General features: G+C 37.9%; 1 protein-coding gene across 50 annotated transcripts in view; it reads left to right on the top strand.

The window, feature by feature from the left end:
* casz1 (castor zinc finger 1) overlaps positions 1-17,076 on the top strand; it is a 333,881-nt gene that overhangs the window by 286,091 nt on the left and 30,714 nt on the right. For 34 of the 50 annotated variants that reach the window (XM_087307326.1, XM_087307351.1, XM_087307346.1 and 31 more), the window contains 4 exons: positions 133-696; positions 9,891-10,770; positions 11,684-11,749; positions 15,491-15,581. In XM_087307326.1, coding sequence (XP_087163452.1) covers positions 177-696; positions 9,891-10,770; positions 11,684-11,749; positions 15,491-15,581 — 1,557 coding nt within the window. In that variant the 5' untranslated portion in view covers positions 133-176. The remainder of the gene's footprint in view (positions 1-132; positions 697-9,890; positions 10,771-11,683; positions 11,750-15,490; positions 15,582-17,076) is intronic. The other 16 variants (XM_087307357.1, XM_087307333.1, XM_087307358.1 and 13 more) reach the window with 1 other exon arrangement.

The raw sequence follows: 17,076 nt of genomic DNA, 5'->3' as shown, positions 1-17,076 counted from the left end.
GTATTTAAGAATGGTGCAACTGTTAACATTAAACTGGTGATAAGTGATCATTAAACAAACTCTGTGAAAGACTTCTTTGAATCAGGTTTTCAATCGCAATTTTTCTTTCTCTTTTGTCTTTTTCATCAACAGCTGAGAGGAGTTTATGCACTGAAAAGACCTCAGGAAAATCCACGATGGCCGCCAAAAGGAAAGGTGGCCTAAAACTGAATGCGATCTGTGCCAAGCTTAGCCGGCAGGTGGTATACGACGGCAGTTCCCAGAATGCCGAGGGAGACTCAGACCTAGTGGACAACAGCGAGCGGGGCAGCTTGCACTATGATGAGGGCGACAGGCCTGAAAGTGACTTCCCAGAGGGCCTGACTCTCACTCAGAGCCTGGAGGAGGACCAGAAGCGGCGCGAGGCCATTGAGAAGTGGGTGAATGGAGAGTACGGAGAGGATCCGCAGTGTTTAGAAGGGGTGGAGCACAGAGTACTCAAACCCAACAACGGAGAAGATGGTCCCCCTGAGGGTGTGTACATGGTACAGCCCAAAGGCTGCAGCGATGAAGAGGACAACGCAGAAGAAGCAGACACCATGCCCGGCTCTCACGAGGGCAGTTATCACGAGGACTCAGAAGGCAGTCCACGCAAAGATGACAGCTTCCAGCCCACCACTGAAGCCCCTCCTCGCCCAGCCCCCTTCACCCCACCAGGTAGCACCTTTTTCTTTTAGGATGATGCTATTAGTATTTGTATGTAACATTTACACACATATTTTTAGGTAGAAATATAAAATATCGGAGTTTTGACAATATAAAATAGACAAACATTTTGAAACAAATATTTGCAGCTACACAGAACAAAATCATCTTTGAGGTTTCACAGTGAATAAAGAGATTTCTGTGTTTATTTAATAAATATATATTTCTTAATACAATATATTTTGCATTTTAGGATTTTATTCTAAAAATCTCAATGTTTTTAGCCTTTGCATTTTAGATATTGTAAGTCCAAGATTATTATAGGTAACTAAAGCCATTTTTGCCTAAAATAATTGACAAAATAATTTTATTTCCAATATTTTCTTAATAAAATAATTTTACTCTTAGTTTTAGATATTAAGATATTATTCCAGATATTAATATGCACAAATGAGATACAATTGTATTTTTAGTAAAGTATTTTATTATTATTCTTTCTTTCTTGCTTTTTGTTTATTTATTATTTTTGTGATTTTGTTGTTTTTATGACATAAAAATTAAATAATAAAATATTTATAATACAATATATGTGATTTTGTTTCATAAGTGGAAGTCAGATCTAATAGCCCCCCTGAATTATTAGACCCCTGTTTATTTTTTCCCAATTTGTTTAACAGAGAGAAGATTTCTTTTCAATACATTTCTAAACATAATAGTTTTATTTTATCTTTGTCATGATGACAGTAAATAATATTTGACTTGATATTTTTCAAGACACTTCTGAACAGATTAAAGTGACATTTAATGGTTTAACAAGTTTAATTAGGTTAACTAGGCAGGTTAGGGTAATTAGGCAAGTTATTGTATAATGGTTTGTTCTGTAGACTATTGAAAAAAATTGCTTAAAGGGGCTAATAATTAAATTACCTTAAAATGGTTTTTAAAAAATTAAAAGCTGCTTTTATTCTTGCCAAAATAAAACAAATTATACTTCCTCCAGAAGAAAATATATTATCAGACATACTGTGAAAATTTCCTTGCTCTGATATACATAATTTGGGAAATATTTAAAAAAGAAAAAGAGGAGCCAATAATTCTGTCTTCAACTAAATATGAAAAGTTTAGATGCAAAAAACGTTTGTTTTAGATTTAATTATTTTACTTATATATATATATATATATATATATATATATATATATATATATATATATATATATATATATATATATATATAAAAGCTTGTATTATATATTAATAAATATGTCATAAAAAACTACAAATCACAAAAATGACAAAAAAATAAAAAGCAAAAAAGAAACAATAATAATTAAATATTTTACTAAAACTACAATTGTATCTCTTTTGTGCATTTTAATATCTGGAAAAAAACAAAGAACTGCATTTGGTGCATTGCACAAATGCCTATGAATACTAATTAGATCACATTGTTTAGTGTTTTTTTGTGTGTGTAGCCAAAACAAAGTGTGCATAACCAAGATAAAATCTCTCCTCAAAGGCTTACCATCTCAGTTTTCACAGGTCTTATTTTACCTGTGTGCTTTGCAAGCATAATTACAGTAACACTTTGACAGGGCCACAACTACACAGCTCAGTTCTTGGAAATAGAGTCTATAGATATAACATGAAAGAGTGGCTCAATTTGTTTCCACCTGCAAACATATACAAGTCTGCATTGGGTAAAAAAAAAAGGAACCAAATGAAGAAATTAATTTTTAGAAGAGGCTTATAAAGACTGCTCTGTATGTATGTGTGCAGCAGCCGAGGGGCCAAGAGTGTTGGCAGGCCGGCTAAGCTTCATATTACACCCAGGATTACACTCTGACTCTTTGATTTTCTATAAGCTCACAAAACGTAGCTACCACCCGGACACAATTACATAGTAGACCAGCTCTGCCAAGACTCCAGGTCTCTATCAGTTCAGGAGATTAAATCCTAGAGATTCAAAGAGTCTTGAGTGAAGCAAAATCCCAACGAGTGGCAGCTAAATCAGAAGACCACTTTCAGCGATGCTGTATTTGCAACATAAACATCTAGATAACATGACATCTTCCGCAGTGTGACAACAAGCAAGCAAAAATCTGCAGAAACCGACATAGTTTCCACCTCAAACAGTGTGAACTTTCACCTCCGATAATCTCAGGAAGACTGCAGTATTGAAAGTCAACTCACCCTTAAGTGGTTTTAAACTTTATGAGTTTGTTTCTATCTTTCAAGGTTTGAAACAAGTAAAGGATGAGTACACGATGACAGACTTTACATGTTTGGGTGAACCATCCTTTATAACAAACACAAAACAAAACAGAAACTATGCTAGATTACAGTAGAAGATGAGAGATATCACTTTTTTCTGATAGTTACGGAATTCAGGTGCTTTTTTTGGGGTTAAATTCTTTCTTTTTTTTACATTTTTGTTTTTCAATCTTACGGTAGAATCACCTTGTGGCCTCCATTACTGAAGCAAGGCCAAGAGTTTCTCAGAAAAAGCAGTATTTCCAGCAATCATGAGCGCTTTGTGGTTTTAATCAGTCATTTTGCTTTTATTTTATGGTCATAAAGAAAGCTGTCTGTAAATATGTGTTTGTGTTGTACACCTTTGCTTCCGCTGAGCTTCTGCATCTCTGAATGAAGAAAAAGCGTTTGAAGAGTGCAGCGAACAGACATTAGTCACCACTCTTGTCTTGAGTTGTTTTTCCCTCCTCTCTCTCTTTGTTGATTGTAACTAGGGCATCTATACTGCCATGTTACCGAGCGGCTCACAATTAAAATATTTTTTCTTCCCTCGTGCTGCTGTCTTTCAAAGGCTGATGCGGAGCGCACATAATTATGCATATAAACATAGTGGCTTAATTATCTCTCACAACATCAGTGACAATGTAATTAACAAACATCGCAAGATCAATGAGAGAAACTGCGACCTTCAAAACATTTAACTCCTCACATCAGGGGACTGAGCAGAATCCCTATCAGCATAAAATCACAGAATGCCTTTCCCATAGCAGACAATTGCATGCCATGCTTCGCAACCAGTCTGGGCAGTAGATCATATGAAAATATCAGCATTGTGAAACATATTGAATAGTTTTTTTTTAACAATATATATTACATTTTACACATATGATGATATGTTTAGATTTATTAGATTTTTCATTTGAGAAACGGTCACAATTTACAATAAGCTTTTAGTAGGTAATGTATTTAATGAACAATACTTGTAAATCATTTATTAATCATGGTTCAACATTTACTAATGCATTATTAAAATCCAAAGTTGTTCTTGTTGACATTAGTTAATTTGCCGTGAGTTAACATGAACTAACAATAAACAACTTTATTTCCATTAACTCAAGTTAATAAAGATAAATGAATACTATAATAAAGCTATTGTTTATTGTTTGTTCATATTAAATCCATAAACTATTGCAACATTATTGTGAAGTGTTACCACAAAAACTGGTAAAATAAAAAGTATGATTATGTTTAGCTATTCTTCATTGATTCATTTTCTGCTTAGTCCCTTTATTAATCAGGGATCGCCACAGCGGAATGAACCGCCTACTTATCCAGCACATGTTTATATGCAGTGGATGCCCTTCCAGCCGCAACCCAACATTAGGAAACACCCACACACTTTTGCACACACTCACACACACTATGGACAATTTTGCTTAGTCAATTTACCTATACTGCATGTCTTTGGACTTGTGGGGGAAACCGAAGCACCCAGAGTAAACCCACGCGAACATGGGGAGAACATGCAAACCTCCTAGGGCACAGGTGTCAAACTCAGTTCCAAAAGGGCCGCAGCTCTGCACAGTTTAGTTCTAACCCTAATTAAACACACCTGATCAAACTAATTGAGTCCTTCAGGCTTGTTTGAAACCTACAGGTAAGTGTGTTGGAGCAGGGTTGGAACTAAACTGTGCAGGGCTTCGGCCCTCCAGGAATTGAGTTTAACACCCCTGTCCTAGGGCTTAGTGGGCACATACGTGGACAGCACATATTAGCTCTTAAGTGGCTATTTAAAATACTTTGAATGTGTTATATTTTGTTACAGTCTTGCAGTGTCATCCTGCAACTGTTTTGCAGCATATGAAATGTCCCAAACACTATTTTTAACTATTTAGCTTTCTATAGCTATTTTTATAACTGTCCAAAATGGGAAAATGTTGTTTTTACTCTCTGATAGTCAAAACTGTTCAGAAAAAAAAAATCTATGTTAAAAATGCATTATAAAACAGTCAGGAAAAAAGTGTTTTATGTAAATTCAGATCACGAGTCCACATATATGGACATCATTTTTCTCTAAAAGTACATAATATCAAAAGATAATCTTTAGGTTTTTATTCTAATTAGGTTCCAAAAGTCTCAAATTGCAAAGAGAAATAAAAAATGCATGTAAAACACCTTCAGCCTTAAGAGGTAAATTTTTTTGGAATTGCAAAAGACACCCACTAATTTAGTGCAATACAACATATTGATGTTTAGAATCATTTTATTATAAATTTTGCTCATTTATTGACATTTAAAATACTCATTTTAAGGATCACAGTGCTGGCCCAAAATATTAACTAATTGTCATTAATCTTTTTTAACTATACATTAAACCTCTAGTTTTTACCCGCTTGTCAGCAAAACACGTTTTATCATATCTTTAGAGTTCACATTTAGCTGATGATTGATTAAAAAGCTTGTTTGGCATGCTGTCCTGGGAGAGAGTCCTGAGCTCATAAGATCCTCGAGCCTGGGGCTCCCTCCCGTTTACAAGGCGAGAGGGGAGTTTGAGCTCAGGTAGATCTCGAGAACTCCCCTGTTGCAGTAGCTAATGAACAGATAGTGATTGCTCTTTAGAGATAACTACTTACTAGGAGCATGTCTATGGTGCCGTTTTGGTTTAGTCAATTATCTTAAGTTGCATGTTTTTGGACGGTGGGAGGAAACCGAGGAACCCGGGGAAAACCCACGTGAGCACGGTGAGAACGTGTGAACTCTGCACAGAAATGTCAGCTGGCTTGTTAAGGACTATAACCAGTGACGTTCTTGCTGTGAGGCAACAGTGCTAACCACTGGGCCACCGTGCCACCCATCTAGGAAAGGAGGAGGAGTAGGGGTGGAAGGGGGGATTCTTCAAAACGAAGATGGCTGTTATATGGAACTTAGGGTATTTTTAGTGGCGTAGTAATCGTCTGATTGGTGAATCATAAATTGAATAATGCGGGACCGACTGCAAGCAATCATAAGCATGTGATCCTCTTGAAATTAGTCTATAAATAAACTTCACAAAATATAATGGATTTGAGTGGGATCACTTTGTGTATACATAACTTTAATAAGTACAGGTCAGGATTTTTCATTACAGTAGCTGTTATGTTGAATGAACATGGAACCTTAATTTTATTTCACCATATTTTGAGTTTGTATTTCCTCAAAATATATTTTTGCATAAAATAACCAATAATATTAAGGATCATTTTACTAATTTTTGCTAAATGAAGAATATAATTTGAAGATTTGTTGCAGGAAAAGCTGTTAACACAGCTTCAAATTCTCTTCAAATGGGGTATATGCACAGCTAGTGTTTTTCAGCCATTGATAAACTTCCGGTGAAATCTTTAATGTGACTATTTTCAATTTCATAAGGGTCTTTTTCCAGCATTGATGTTAGGATGTAATTAAAATACATTCAGTTAAATAGACTTAAGCATTCATTTATTTCTTCAAGCATAAATCGAGATGAAAGCTAGTGTAACCACTAGAGCGGTCAGGATCAGCAGGCGAACACAGAAAATCCATTGATAATACTGGTGTAAAATAAACTTTCATATTTTAAAGTGGGGGAATGGAATTTAATGCAGCGCTTCTTGTCTGGTTTGAGACCCACTTTATATCTATCAGGCAGTGAAGATCACTGATTTTTCAAAAAAATCAGACCTTAAATGTGGCAATTTTATAATGGAAAGACCGGAAGCGCTGAGGCTGGCTGGGCATATACCCTATTCGGTTTGTGTGCATATAGCTCATTCGGCAATAATGTAGCATTTTTCGTTTTTTTATGGGGCTAAAATAAAAAAAGAGCAAAACTGAAAGTGTAAATTTAGCCACATTAAATAACAAGATAAATCTAAATCTAAATTTGTTAATCAATTAAATCTAATATCATTAACTTTTCAAATATTTTGATGTTTAAGGAGTTTTTAAGAAGTCAAATGACTCTTTTGCCATCTTCTTAAAATCAATAGTATGCATGTTTGATAGTCCAAAACTGAGTGGGTTTATTTCAGAATCAGAATCAAAAGCCTTTATTGACATTATACCATGTTTACAATGAAATTTGAGAGCGCTAGAACATTATAAAAAAATTTAGCATCAGAAATGTCTATTTAAGTGTGCAGCTTTAATAGTCTTGTCAATAGACCCCTGATAAGTATATATATAGATCTAACATGTATTTCCTTATCATCACCCCCTCTGGAGCGCATGAAGACAGAATCAGCCTGGCCATGTTTGGTCAGCAGAAAGGAGATAAAATGCCCATTTGTTATCACACACAGCGAGAGAAAAATGTACCTTAATTGCCTCAAACACAGACAAGGGCTTTGTCACAGGCTGGAATTTGCCAGTATGAAGTGGCGAGATTAGGAGCACTTCTTTTTATACTCTCCAGTGACATGAGGAAAAGAGAGAGAGAGTGCTGGGAGTTCAGCCAGGCAAATCGTACCTTTCCCCCAAAGCCATGGCTTTCCAACCACACGCACATGACATCATTTGGAGCGTGTGAGATAAGGATGAGGGGGGAAAACTCATTTACATGCTGTTTTAAAAGGTTATCTCCTCTTAGGTCCTGGCATAATGTGTGCAGTTTAAGTCCAATCATTCTCCTGACACTGATAGTCTATTAAACACATACAGAGCCGCCCGCTGGCATGCTAGACTTCTCGTCCTGTCTACTGTTACCACCTGCTACTACTGTTGCTACTGCTATTACTTTTCTTGTGTGTAGTACAATTGACATTGTCTCTAATACTGATAGATTGATTAAACAAGATATGTTTCCTTTAAAGCGATAGTTCACCCAAAAATGAAAATGTACTCACTATGTTTAAACACCCATACCTTTTTCTGTTGAACACAAAAAAAGATATTTAAAAAAAATGTTAGAAACTTGTAACAACTCATACACTGTAAAACATTATATGATCAATTAGTCCTGATAGCATATGTTTTTAAGTCAGTGTTACTTATTAAACTAAGTTAATCATGTTCTAACTTAATTTTGTAAGTTACGAAAGCTGTTTTAAGTCAGTTTAACATAACATAAGTTCAATGGACTCATAAGGTTAATTTTATTCAGTTTAAAAATTTAAGGCAACCAGGATTTTAAGGGGATGTAATATAAAAATGCTAAATACCTTTTTATTCCATGGAAAGAAGGACAGCTGAGTGGATCATTTTGTGTCTGGTCTTTCCCTTTAGAACATAGTGCAAATTTGAGATTGATTGCAAATCCTGCAGATGACTTATGACTCTAATTACAATGCTAATCTTAGACCAATAACAGTCAGAGTCGGGGATTTCTGTCAGAAAACGAAGGGAGTTTCCCAACTGTTTGGAAAAAAAGGTAGAGATGAAATATGTCAAATTACCTAAAGCAGGAGTGTCTTTGATTGCTGCCCTTGGAAAACGTTCAGGGACACAGATTAAAGAGCATGTCCTGACTTTAAAGCTGTGTAAAATCACATGACCCGACAAAACCTCTCTAAGCAGTCATGACCTATACAAAAATACAGTCGCTGGATGCCAAATTTATGACTGAAGCCTTGCTCTGCCAAACTGAAGTTAGTTCTGGGGATATGTACAGTAGCGCTAAATATCCTTCAGTAAGTAATAATAGCTCATTATTTTTATAGTTAGTGTTTTTTTTTTTTGTTGTGGACGATTCAGCAGTGATTAAATTGAGGCTAATTAACATTAAACGAGTGTACTTTGTCAAAACGAAGCAGGCATTTTCATGAATACGGTACACTTTGGTGTCTAATGACTTTCTAAAGCATTAGAGGCATAAATTCCCATGTGGTTGCAGCTTATACCACATTTCCTAGTCATTTTATAGATATGTATATACAAAAAGAAAATATGTTAAATATTAATTACTTGGGTATATATTTCACACCTACAGTGTCATTCCTCATTTGTGCGCTATTTGGTAATGTTGATAGTAATAGTCTATGACAGCGATGAATTGAAAAAATGTGAGAGCTGTTGGGACCACAAAGCCCTAACCTTTGAGCGTGAGATGAAATTAAGTGCTCAAACACAGCAGAAGCTGCTAAAATGATGCACAGCTAGTGTAGGGAGTTTCCTCTCAAATACCTGATACATTTCTCTTAAATTTTTCATGCCCTTTCAATCTCCCAGATCACCTTTCATACTGATGTTGCACGGCTAGGACTAGCCCCAATGCAGCAATGGAAATTTAGGGATTATTTTACATGCTGAGAAGGAGATGTGAAAAGCATGGGCGAGAGACCGATTTAGCAATAACACAGAAATATGAGACCAAAGCTGAAATATTTTAGTATTAATTACCATGGCTGTGGCTAATGTTACCTCTAACCGTCTCATTTGCCCAGCAATGAAAAAGGCAATCAAATAAATGGAGAAAAGGTCTGCTGGAGGGCAGGGGTCCTGGCAGGGTGGAGAGGGAGTTTATCCGACACCTCTGTGAAGTTGTCATCTGGAGCCATGTTCTTGTATCAGGGTAGATCTCCTGACAGACAAACTGAGACAAGATGAGATTTTTTGCATTCATCTGCTGTGGTAAACACTATATCAGAGCCAAGAACTAAGTGCATCAGTGCCAGAGGGGATTGTGTCCTTTTCTCAAGCACAAACAGACTCTGAAAGAGCTGTAATTTGGCCTTTATAAGGGGAAGCTTTTCAACTTAAATAGTCTCCCATGCATCTGATCTCCCTCCACACCTATATCAAAGTTAATGGTCCGGAATTCATTTTACCAATTAAACTACACCTCTACCTAATTTTGTCCTTATTACTGGGCCTAGATGTCACTTATTGCATCTTTTTTTATTCGAGAACAAGAAACATATTAAAACAAAAAGTGCTTATGCTCCAATTCTTTCTCATGAATGAAGTGTCTCCAACTGTTTGTTTTTGTATTTTTGTATAGGAGATTCCTCTGCACTACGCGACTACGCCGCCAACACCATGAATGAGTTCCTAAACATGTTTGGCTATGATGACCAGCAGGTTCGGGATGAGCTGGCCAAGAAGATCAGCTTTGAGAAGCTGAAAGCAGCTACCTCAGATCCCTCCTCCCTGAGCAGCGAGGAGGCCACCCGTCGAGCTCGATTCTCCAAGTATGAGGAGTACATCCGCAAGCTGAAGGCCGGGGAGACACTGCCCTGGCCTGTGCACACCAAGCCTGAAGTGCTCAACTCCAAAATGACATTGACACCAGAGAAGAGCGCTGCCCTCATCCAGCCGACCCTCACCGCAGGGTCAGAGGGACAGATATTTCCGCCTGGAATGGACCACAAACAAAGCTCACTTAACCCAGCCCCAACCAACCAGTCACACATACAGAACTTGGCATCCCGTGCATCCAAGTATGATTACTTCATCCAGAAGCTGAAAATGGGCGAGAGTCTCAGAGAGCAAAATGGCAATTCCTACAAGCGGCCCTCCAAGTATGACTTGGAGAACGTCAAATTCCTGCATCTCTTTAAACCAGGAGAGGGCAACCCTGATATGGGTGGCGCCATCGCGTTTAAGACCGGAAAAGTCGGCAGACCGTCAAAGTATGATATACGAAACATCCAAAAGCTCATTCCTGGGAAAGTCGATCCTCCGGTCCTGTCTAGTGTTCTCCCAGCAACGGCAGGGACCCCAGGACCACCAGTCATCAATACAGCTGCTCCCGCTGGAGTCGTGGGACCTCCTGGGTTGCCCATGGACCAGGAGGGACACCTAGGTTTTAACACTGACTTCATGAAGTCCAGCTTCTCTAAGACTGACTCCATCACTACTGGAACCGTTTCCTCAGTCAAGTAAGGCGGTGTTTGAAAATGACATCAAATGTTTTATCAAAATTGCCTGTAATTGCACCAAAGTCTAGCTTTCGAGAGATTTGTGGAGATTTGTTGAGGTCAGAAGACCAACATTTGCTTTAAAGTTAGGTCACAAGTTTGTAGGGTCTTGGTTGGAACTCTTGATGAGTTGCCTTGACCTTGTCAGTAGTTCAGGTTAGCAAGAACCTCAAGGCTGTTCTCCTCGACCGGCCGGCAGTGTGGACATGAGCAGGCACACACACATAGAGTGATTTGTTTTCAGAACCACCCCTAAAGAGGCAGATTAACCCCAGGTCATCCCCTGCTGGAGCTGCTCATGTTTTTAGTCCTGAGTTAGTGCTGCTGAACTGCTGCCACCTTGTATACAAAATGCTTCATCCAGACTATAATGCGTTCCATTTGGAATTCCTCCCTTAAAGTGCTTATTCGATGAAGGTGGGATGTTAAGTCAAACGCTGCCACCAAACCCCAGACTTTCAAGTAACTGGAAAATCAATGAGCATGTTTTTAAAACAGGATGTCCTAAAAGCTGAAGTCATCCCTCATACAAGGGCCAATCAAACGAAATAAAATGCACACAGCCATTTTCTGACACTCAGCACACACCGTCATCTTTGGATTTGTACTCTCCAAAAACGCACATAAATAATTTATGCATTCAAAAACATTTTTTCCTTCCCCCCTCTGTGTTTCATTGTTGGGAGGCCATGCATCAAAGCTTGCGTATATACCTCCCTGATTCATTCCGGAACCAAATCGCTACTCCATCGAAGAAAATGTATATTGATAGCCCGAACTTTGAAATGGCTCATAAGTAATACTGCTTCAGTTTGTTTTTATTACTGATGGAATGCGGACCATTAATCCTTTTTTTTTTTTCATGCTATCATAGGAATGGCCTTCCTCCAGAGAAACCTGCCACAGAGGACGTCAACGTGTACCAGAAATATATCGCTAGGTATGCAAATCCTTACCCTCACAAAACTTCACGACAACATTCCTTAATCGAGGACATATATTAGGCTTTAATAAAGTAGGACGTAGATTTGCGAAAACACACTTTCTGTGCGGACGATAAATTACGCGTAAGCACGCCAGGTTTATGGACTAAGGAAAATTAATTGAATTAAAGGCTGGAAAGTGAGTAATTTTTTCCTCCCGGTGTCAGATTCCCTGCCAGCGCCGAAGCTGAACTCCGTGAAATCTTAAGCAAACAGCATGAAATGTTTGCAAAAACATCGGACACATCAGACTGCCCTGCGCGTGTGCCTGTGTGTCGTCAGGCATGACTGCACAGATAGTTGAGACTTTCATTTGTAATATCTGCACTTCAAATGAAGATACTGAATCAACTAAATGACAGGCACTCGCAAATGCAGACAAAGCGCTGAGATAGATGCAGCGCACTCTAATATCGGCTTCTGTTCCCTTTTGTCGCGCCAGTAGAAAGGTGATTATCATTTGTTTATTTATTCTAGCCTTAAAGAGAGAAAAAGGCGCGTTTCAAAAGGCAAAGTGGCTTTGGCGTTAATGATTACTCTCCCAAGCCGTAACATGAAGGCCACAAATCAAAGCCCTGGCACTAACAGACACACACACATCCTTGTGCACACACAAAAACCCTCCTTGGACTGATTACATTTTGCAAGAAGATTTAATTAAGGAATTTTTAATGAGGCTTCTGCTGGCACTGCCAAGAACTGTTTTGATATTTGCACTGCATAATGCATAAAATTTGTCTAAACATCTCGGCAGTTGATGCGCGGGGAGGCAGTAGATAAGCCCAGATACAGTTTCAATTTCCGTGTTGGGAAAAAAAAGAAAGGAAAGAGAGGAGGGGAAAAAAGAAAAATGAGGACTCATAAAAAGGGCAAATGCAGCCTGGTGTATTGGGGGGTTGTTGAAGGATGGGGGGGGAGCATCTACGCTAATGAGAGAACAGTCGTGCTAAAAAGCAGCTTTGTAAACTTGTCTACACCCACCTCCCCCCCCCCTCCCACAAAAGGGGAAAAAGTTCTTTATCTCCTCGCTCTGCCGCGGTTTGATGTTTAAAGAGCTTCCCTGGTAGTGTTTAGTCACTGTTTTCCCTCCTAAATGCTTTTATGTACCCACCATTGCGCCAAACTTTGATCGGCGTGTCTCTATTGTAACGGGAGATGTGCGGCAATCTCTGTATCGTGGTGATATTAATATTTAATCCGCCGCTGAATAGCAACGTGGCCCATTAGCCCCCTGACGCGGCAAGTGGGAATTGTCCAGAGGCAAAGTGATACAGCTGGGGTGGGCTGCCATCCCAGGGGGGTTTTGTGTACACAGGGCCGGGAGTGTTTGAGTGCGACGCAGAGGGGCTGCTAATGGTGGGTGAGTTTAACACGTGCAGTTCTGCCAGTGTGAGATATACCATACTACAGCCTGTGCTGTTATCTCCTTTGTAAAGTAGTACAGTAGTTTTCAGTTGAAAAACATGAACATTCCTTCACCTACTTTATTAACCAGGGTTGATTGTTAACCATAATATAGAAAAATTAACCCACAAATAAAATAAACGCACAATTAAACTAAATGTATAGCCATGTCGCCATACAAATTTGTATTTTTGACATTACATTTATTTATTTTTGACATGCTTTTCTTTTAAAAGTTCCATGAAATAAAAAAAATAATAATAATTTTTAGTCTGTTAGTTTTAGGATCTATTTGTTGGTGTGCTCCAACACGGTGACAAAAGTTTTATGAGATATAAAACCGATGTAAACATGTAAACCTTTCAGTTTGTCACTTACACCTAAATAAATACATTTTTTTACATCACCTCATACTTCAGTTTCTCATCAAAACTCGACCAATCAAATGCTCTCTAGTGTCTGACATGTCCCGCCCCCTTCAAGATGCTTCTCATTTGATATGCTTGAGCTCAACCACTCTCACTGGCAGAGCTGTAAAAAAACTAAATGTTATTGGCTACTTTTTAAAAAGGGGAGGGGATACTTTACGTTCCACCCTCTCTTCATTTTTTCAATTGAGATCACATCAAATATTGGCTAAAAATGCACATTTCAAAGCACTTCATGGAACCTTTAACTGTATAATACAGTTTCTAAAAGTTTGATGATTATATTTTATTCGTAACAGTTTGAAGTTTTCAGATTGCTTGGTTTAGAGAGTAATTGGTTTCATTAAAGTGTTTGACATAAAAGACAATGCAAATGCACTTAATAAGGCCATTATAAAGATGCAACAAAGGTAAAAGAAAAAAAATGCTTCTGAAAATCATTATGGTATTCAAACATATCTGAGATAAAAACAATACTTCTGAGGTAAAACAAAATCAAAATGTAAATACCATTATGTTTCGAATAAGACGGATCCGCTGTGTTAGGCAAAATTCTTGAATCATTTCTTTTTTTAGTGTGCTGTGAACTACTATGGCCAATGCTCAGACCAGCACACAAACACAAAAAATTTAAATAGTTTGAAAGCTTGAATATCAAAGAGGTTTGGACATGTAGTTTGGTAAACAGTCATATTCAGGTGAACCATTCCTTTAAAGCGATAGCTCACCCAAAAATGTTTTATTCATAATTTACTCATCATTTGTTTTTTGTGTGTGAACACAAAAGAATATATTTGAAGAAACCTGTATTGACTTCCATAGTATTATAAACACATATTCAAATAGGTTTTTAACAAGTGAAATGATGACAGAATATTCCATTTTGGGTGAACTGTCCCTTTAAGAAGCAAGTGAAACCACCTTAAGCGCCTGCCACCTCTCTAGCCCTTCAGAACACCACCCACGTTTAGCAGGTAGTGGATTCGCCATTCAATTAGCTTAATGAACTCAGCAAAGTGATTTGTAAAAGCAGTCTTTGGATAATCCAGGCAGTAGGGGGAAGAAAAAAAAAATTACTTAGCTTTTTCTCTACTTCAGCAGATGGTGCTCTTGGCAGCAGCGGTGCGAATGTTTATTTGTGTGTTTTGAGCTGTAATTGGAGGTTTTTAACAGTCATCATCGTCAGGGTTATAATCAGCCTGTAAACACTCAGGAAATGTGCCTCTTTAAAGCGCCGCCAATCCGCGGAAGACCAGGCGAGTCAGTCGAGAGTGAAGAGGAGGAAGCCGCGCAGAGACACACTCAAACCTTTCTATTAGGCCTAACCTTTCCCTGATTAAAGCATAGGCTGTTAACCTGGAGAGCCCAACGCTGATTTGGCAGGGCTTAAAGCACGAGCAAATGAGTGAATTATGTCGGGGGTTACAGTTTAATAAGAGTCTACCTGCTGCCTTTGAAGGCAATGGAACTAATTTGGTGGAGATTGCTGTGGCTGGAGAGTGAATTGCAATCGTATGGTCGAGGAAGCGTAGGCCCTGTTTTCTCTATGTGTTTATAGTTCTTGGTAATGACTCTGAGCTCCGTGAAGATGACTCTGTCAGTTTTAGGGCATCTATCAAGCGGAGATAAAAGGCTAAATTGCCCTTTCAAGATCAGCCCCCACATTGTTAGAGGTTTGGTATATGGCATAGAAATAGCCAAATGCCGTTTCAGTAAGCGCTGATTTTTTTGCTCTTTGAAAACGATCGCTTTATCTCATTTGCTGTTTCTGAAATCGTGTTTATCTTTGACTTCAATATGATAATAATGTTTGGATGCCGAATGCTTGGCCATACTAACAAATGTGGTGTTTCTGTGTCTTTGAAGGTTCTCTGGGAGCCAACACTGTGGCCATGTGCACTGTGCATACCAGTACAGAGAGCATTATCACTGCATGGACCCCGAATGTAACTATCAGGTGAGTGAGAAATATATATATGCACGCAGAGGTCATAAATGATGAGTGAAAGTAAAATCACAAGCCACTTATTAACCATTGCTTTAAAGCGATATTAAAAAATCTAAATGCTTACTCACTATTTACTCACCGTTTTTTTCTGTTGAAAAGAAGATATTTTGAAGAAGGTTGAAAACCTGCAACCATTGACTTCTATAGTACTATAAACAAACAGTAAAATAGGTTTTAAACAAGTCAAGGGTGAGTAAATGATGATAGAATATTGCATTTTGAGTGAACTGTCTCTTTAAGAAGCACACAACACATAACTTATTATTATTGCGAAACACTTTAATAATATTGACGTTAAGTTCAGGGATTTTTTGTTGTTGTTGTTTTGTTTGTAATTCATGTATTTAATTATTTATTGAAGCTTTAACTTACAGTAGACACAAATAACAATGGATTTATTGTTTGTTTATTCATATTAAAATACTAAATATTTATTATAAATAAAATTAAATAGAGAAATATACATTTATATGAAACTATTGATATTTTAAACATTAGGATATTCCTTATTTGACGTTTGGAAAAAATGTTATCGGACCTATATAGAAGAACCCCATACTCTTAATTTAGTAATTTTCTTTTATTTATTTGATTTATTATTATTATTATTTTGCTTTAGTGGGTGTCTTTTCCTCTTTTTGATGATTAATTAGATGGTTCAACTCACATCAGCATTACATTTATTCTTTACTGCTTCAAATCAAAGCTCCCGGCTTCTGTAAGGACACCCGCATAATGCAAAGAGTGTCACAACACAGTTTTAAAGCTCACCTTCACACTTTTCCCATCACTTCCTGACAGGAAAGGAAGATAACTGTTAGAAGAAATGATTGAAGTGTGCTAGGGCACACACAAGGAAACAGCCAAACAAAACCTTATAGGCAAGGCTTTTATCTTGGCAACCTACTAGCTTAACAGGTTTAGATAGATGAGGGCTATTTCTTAAAACTCAATCAAACAGACAATGGCCTGTCGTTTTTTTCATGGTTAATGGCAAATACTTTCAAAAGATGCCTCCTTTTTCTTCCTAAGGACATCTGCTAATACTCTTGGGCCACTCATAATCCCCTTTCACATTATTAATCTGATCCATGTCCCCAGAGTTGTCATGTTCAGCACAGCAAAATCAGCATTAAGCAGATCAGAACACAGACAGCAGCGGCTCACGCGCATATGGTGGAAAAGAGCAGGCAAAGACGGGCGCATTTGTCGAAGACATCAAAAATCCTCCCGCAACGAGAGGCGCTCCGTCTTTTCTTTATCAAGTCCTCTCTAGTCATAATCTCCCACTTCATTTTTAATCATCTGATTACATTTTTCATTATAAACATCCAGGAATCCTGCTGAAGACAACAGGGCAGCTGTTGCATCTAAAAGAGACTTATTCAGCCCAGCAGGCTGCCTCTTGTTATTCAAGAACAATTCCTCAAACTGGAAGCAGAGC

The sequence above is a fragment of the Danio rerio genome, chromosome 23 (assembly GCF_052040795.2).
Source record: "Danio rerio strain M-AB ecotype USA chromosome 23, GRCz13ab, whole genome shotgun sequence".
In the NCBI taxonomy this organism is placed as follows: Eukaryota; Metazoa; Chordata; class Actinopteri; order Cypriniformes; family Danionidae; genus Danio; species Danio rerio.
This window is presented reverse-complemented; position numbering and strand designations above follow the sequence as displayed.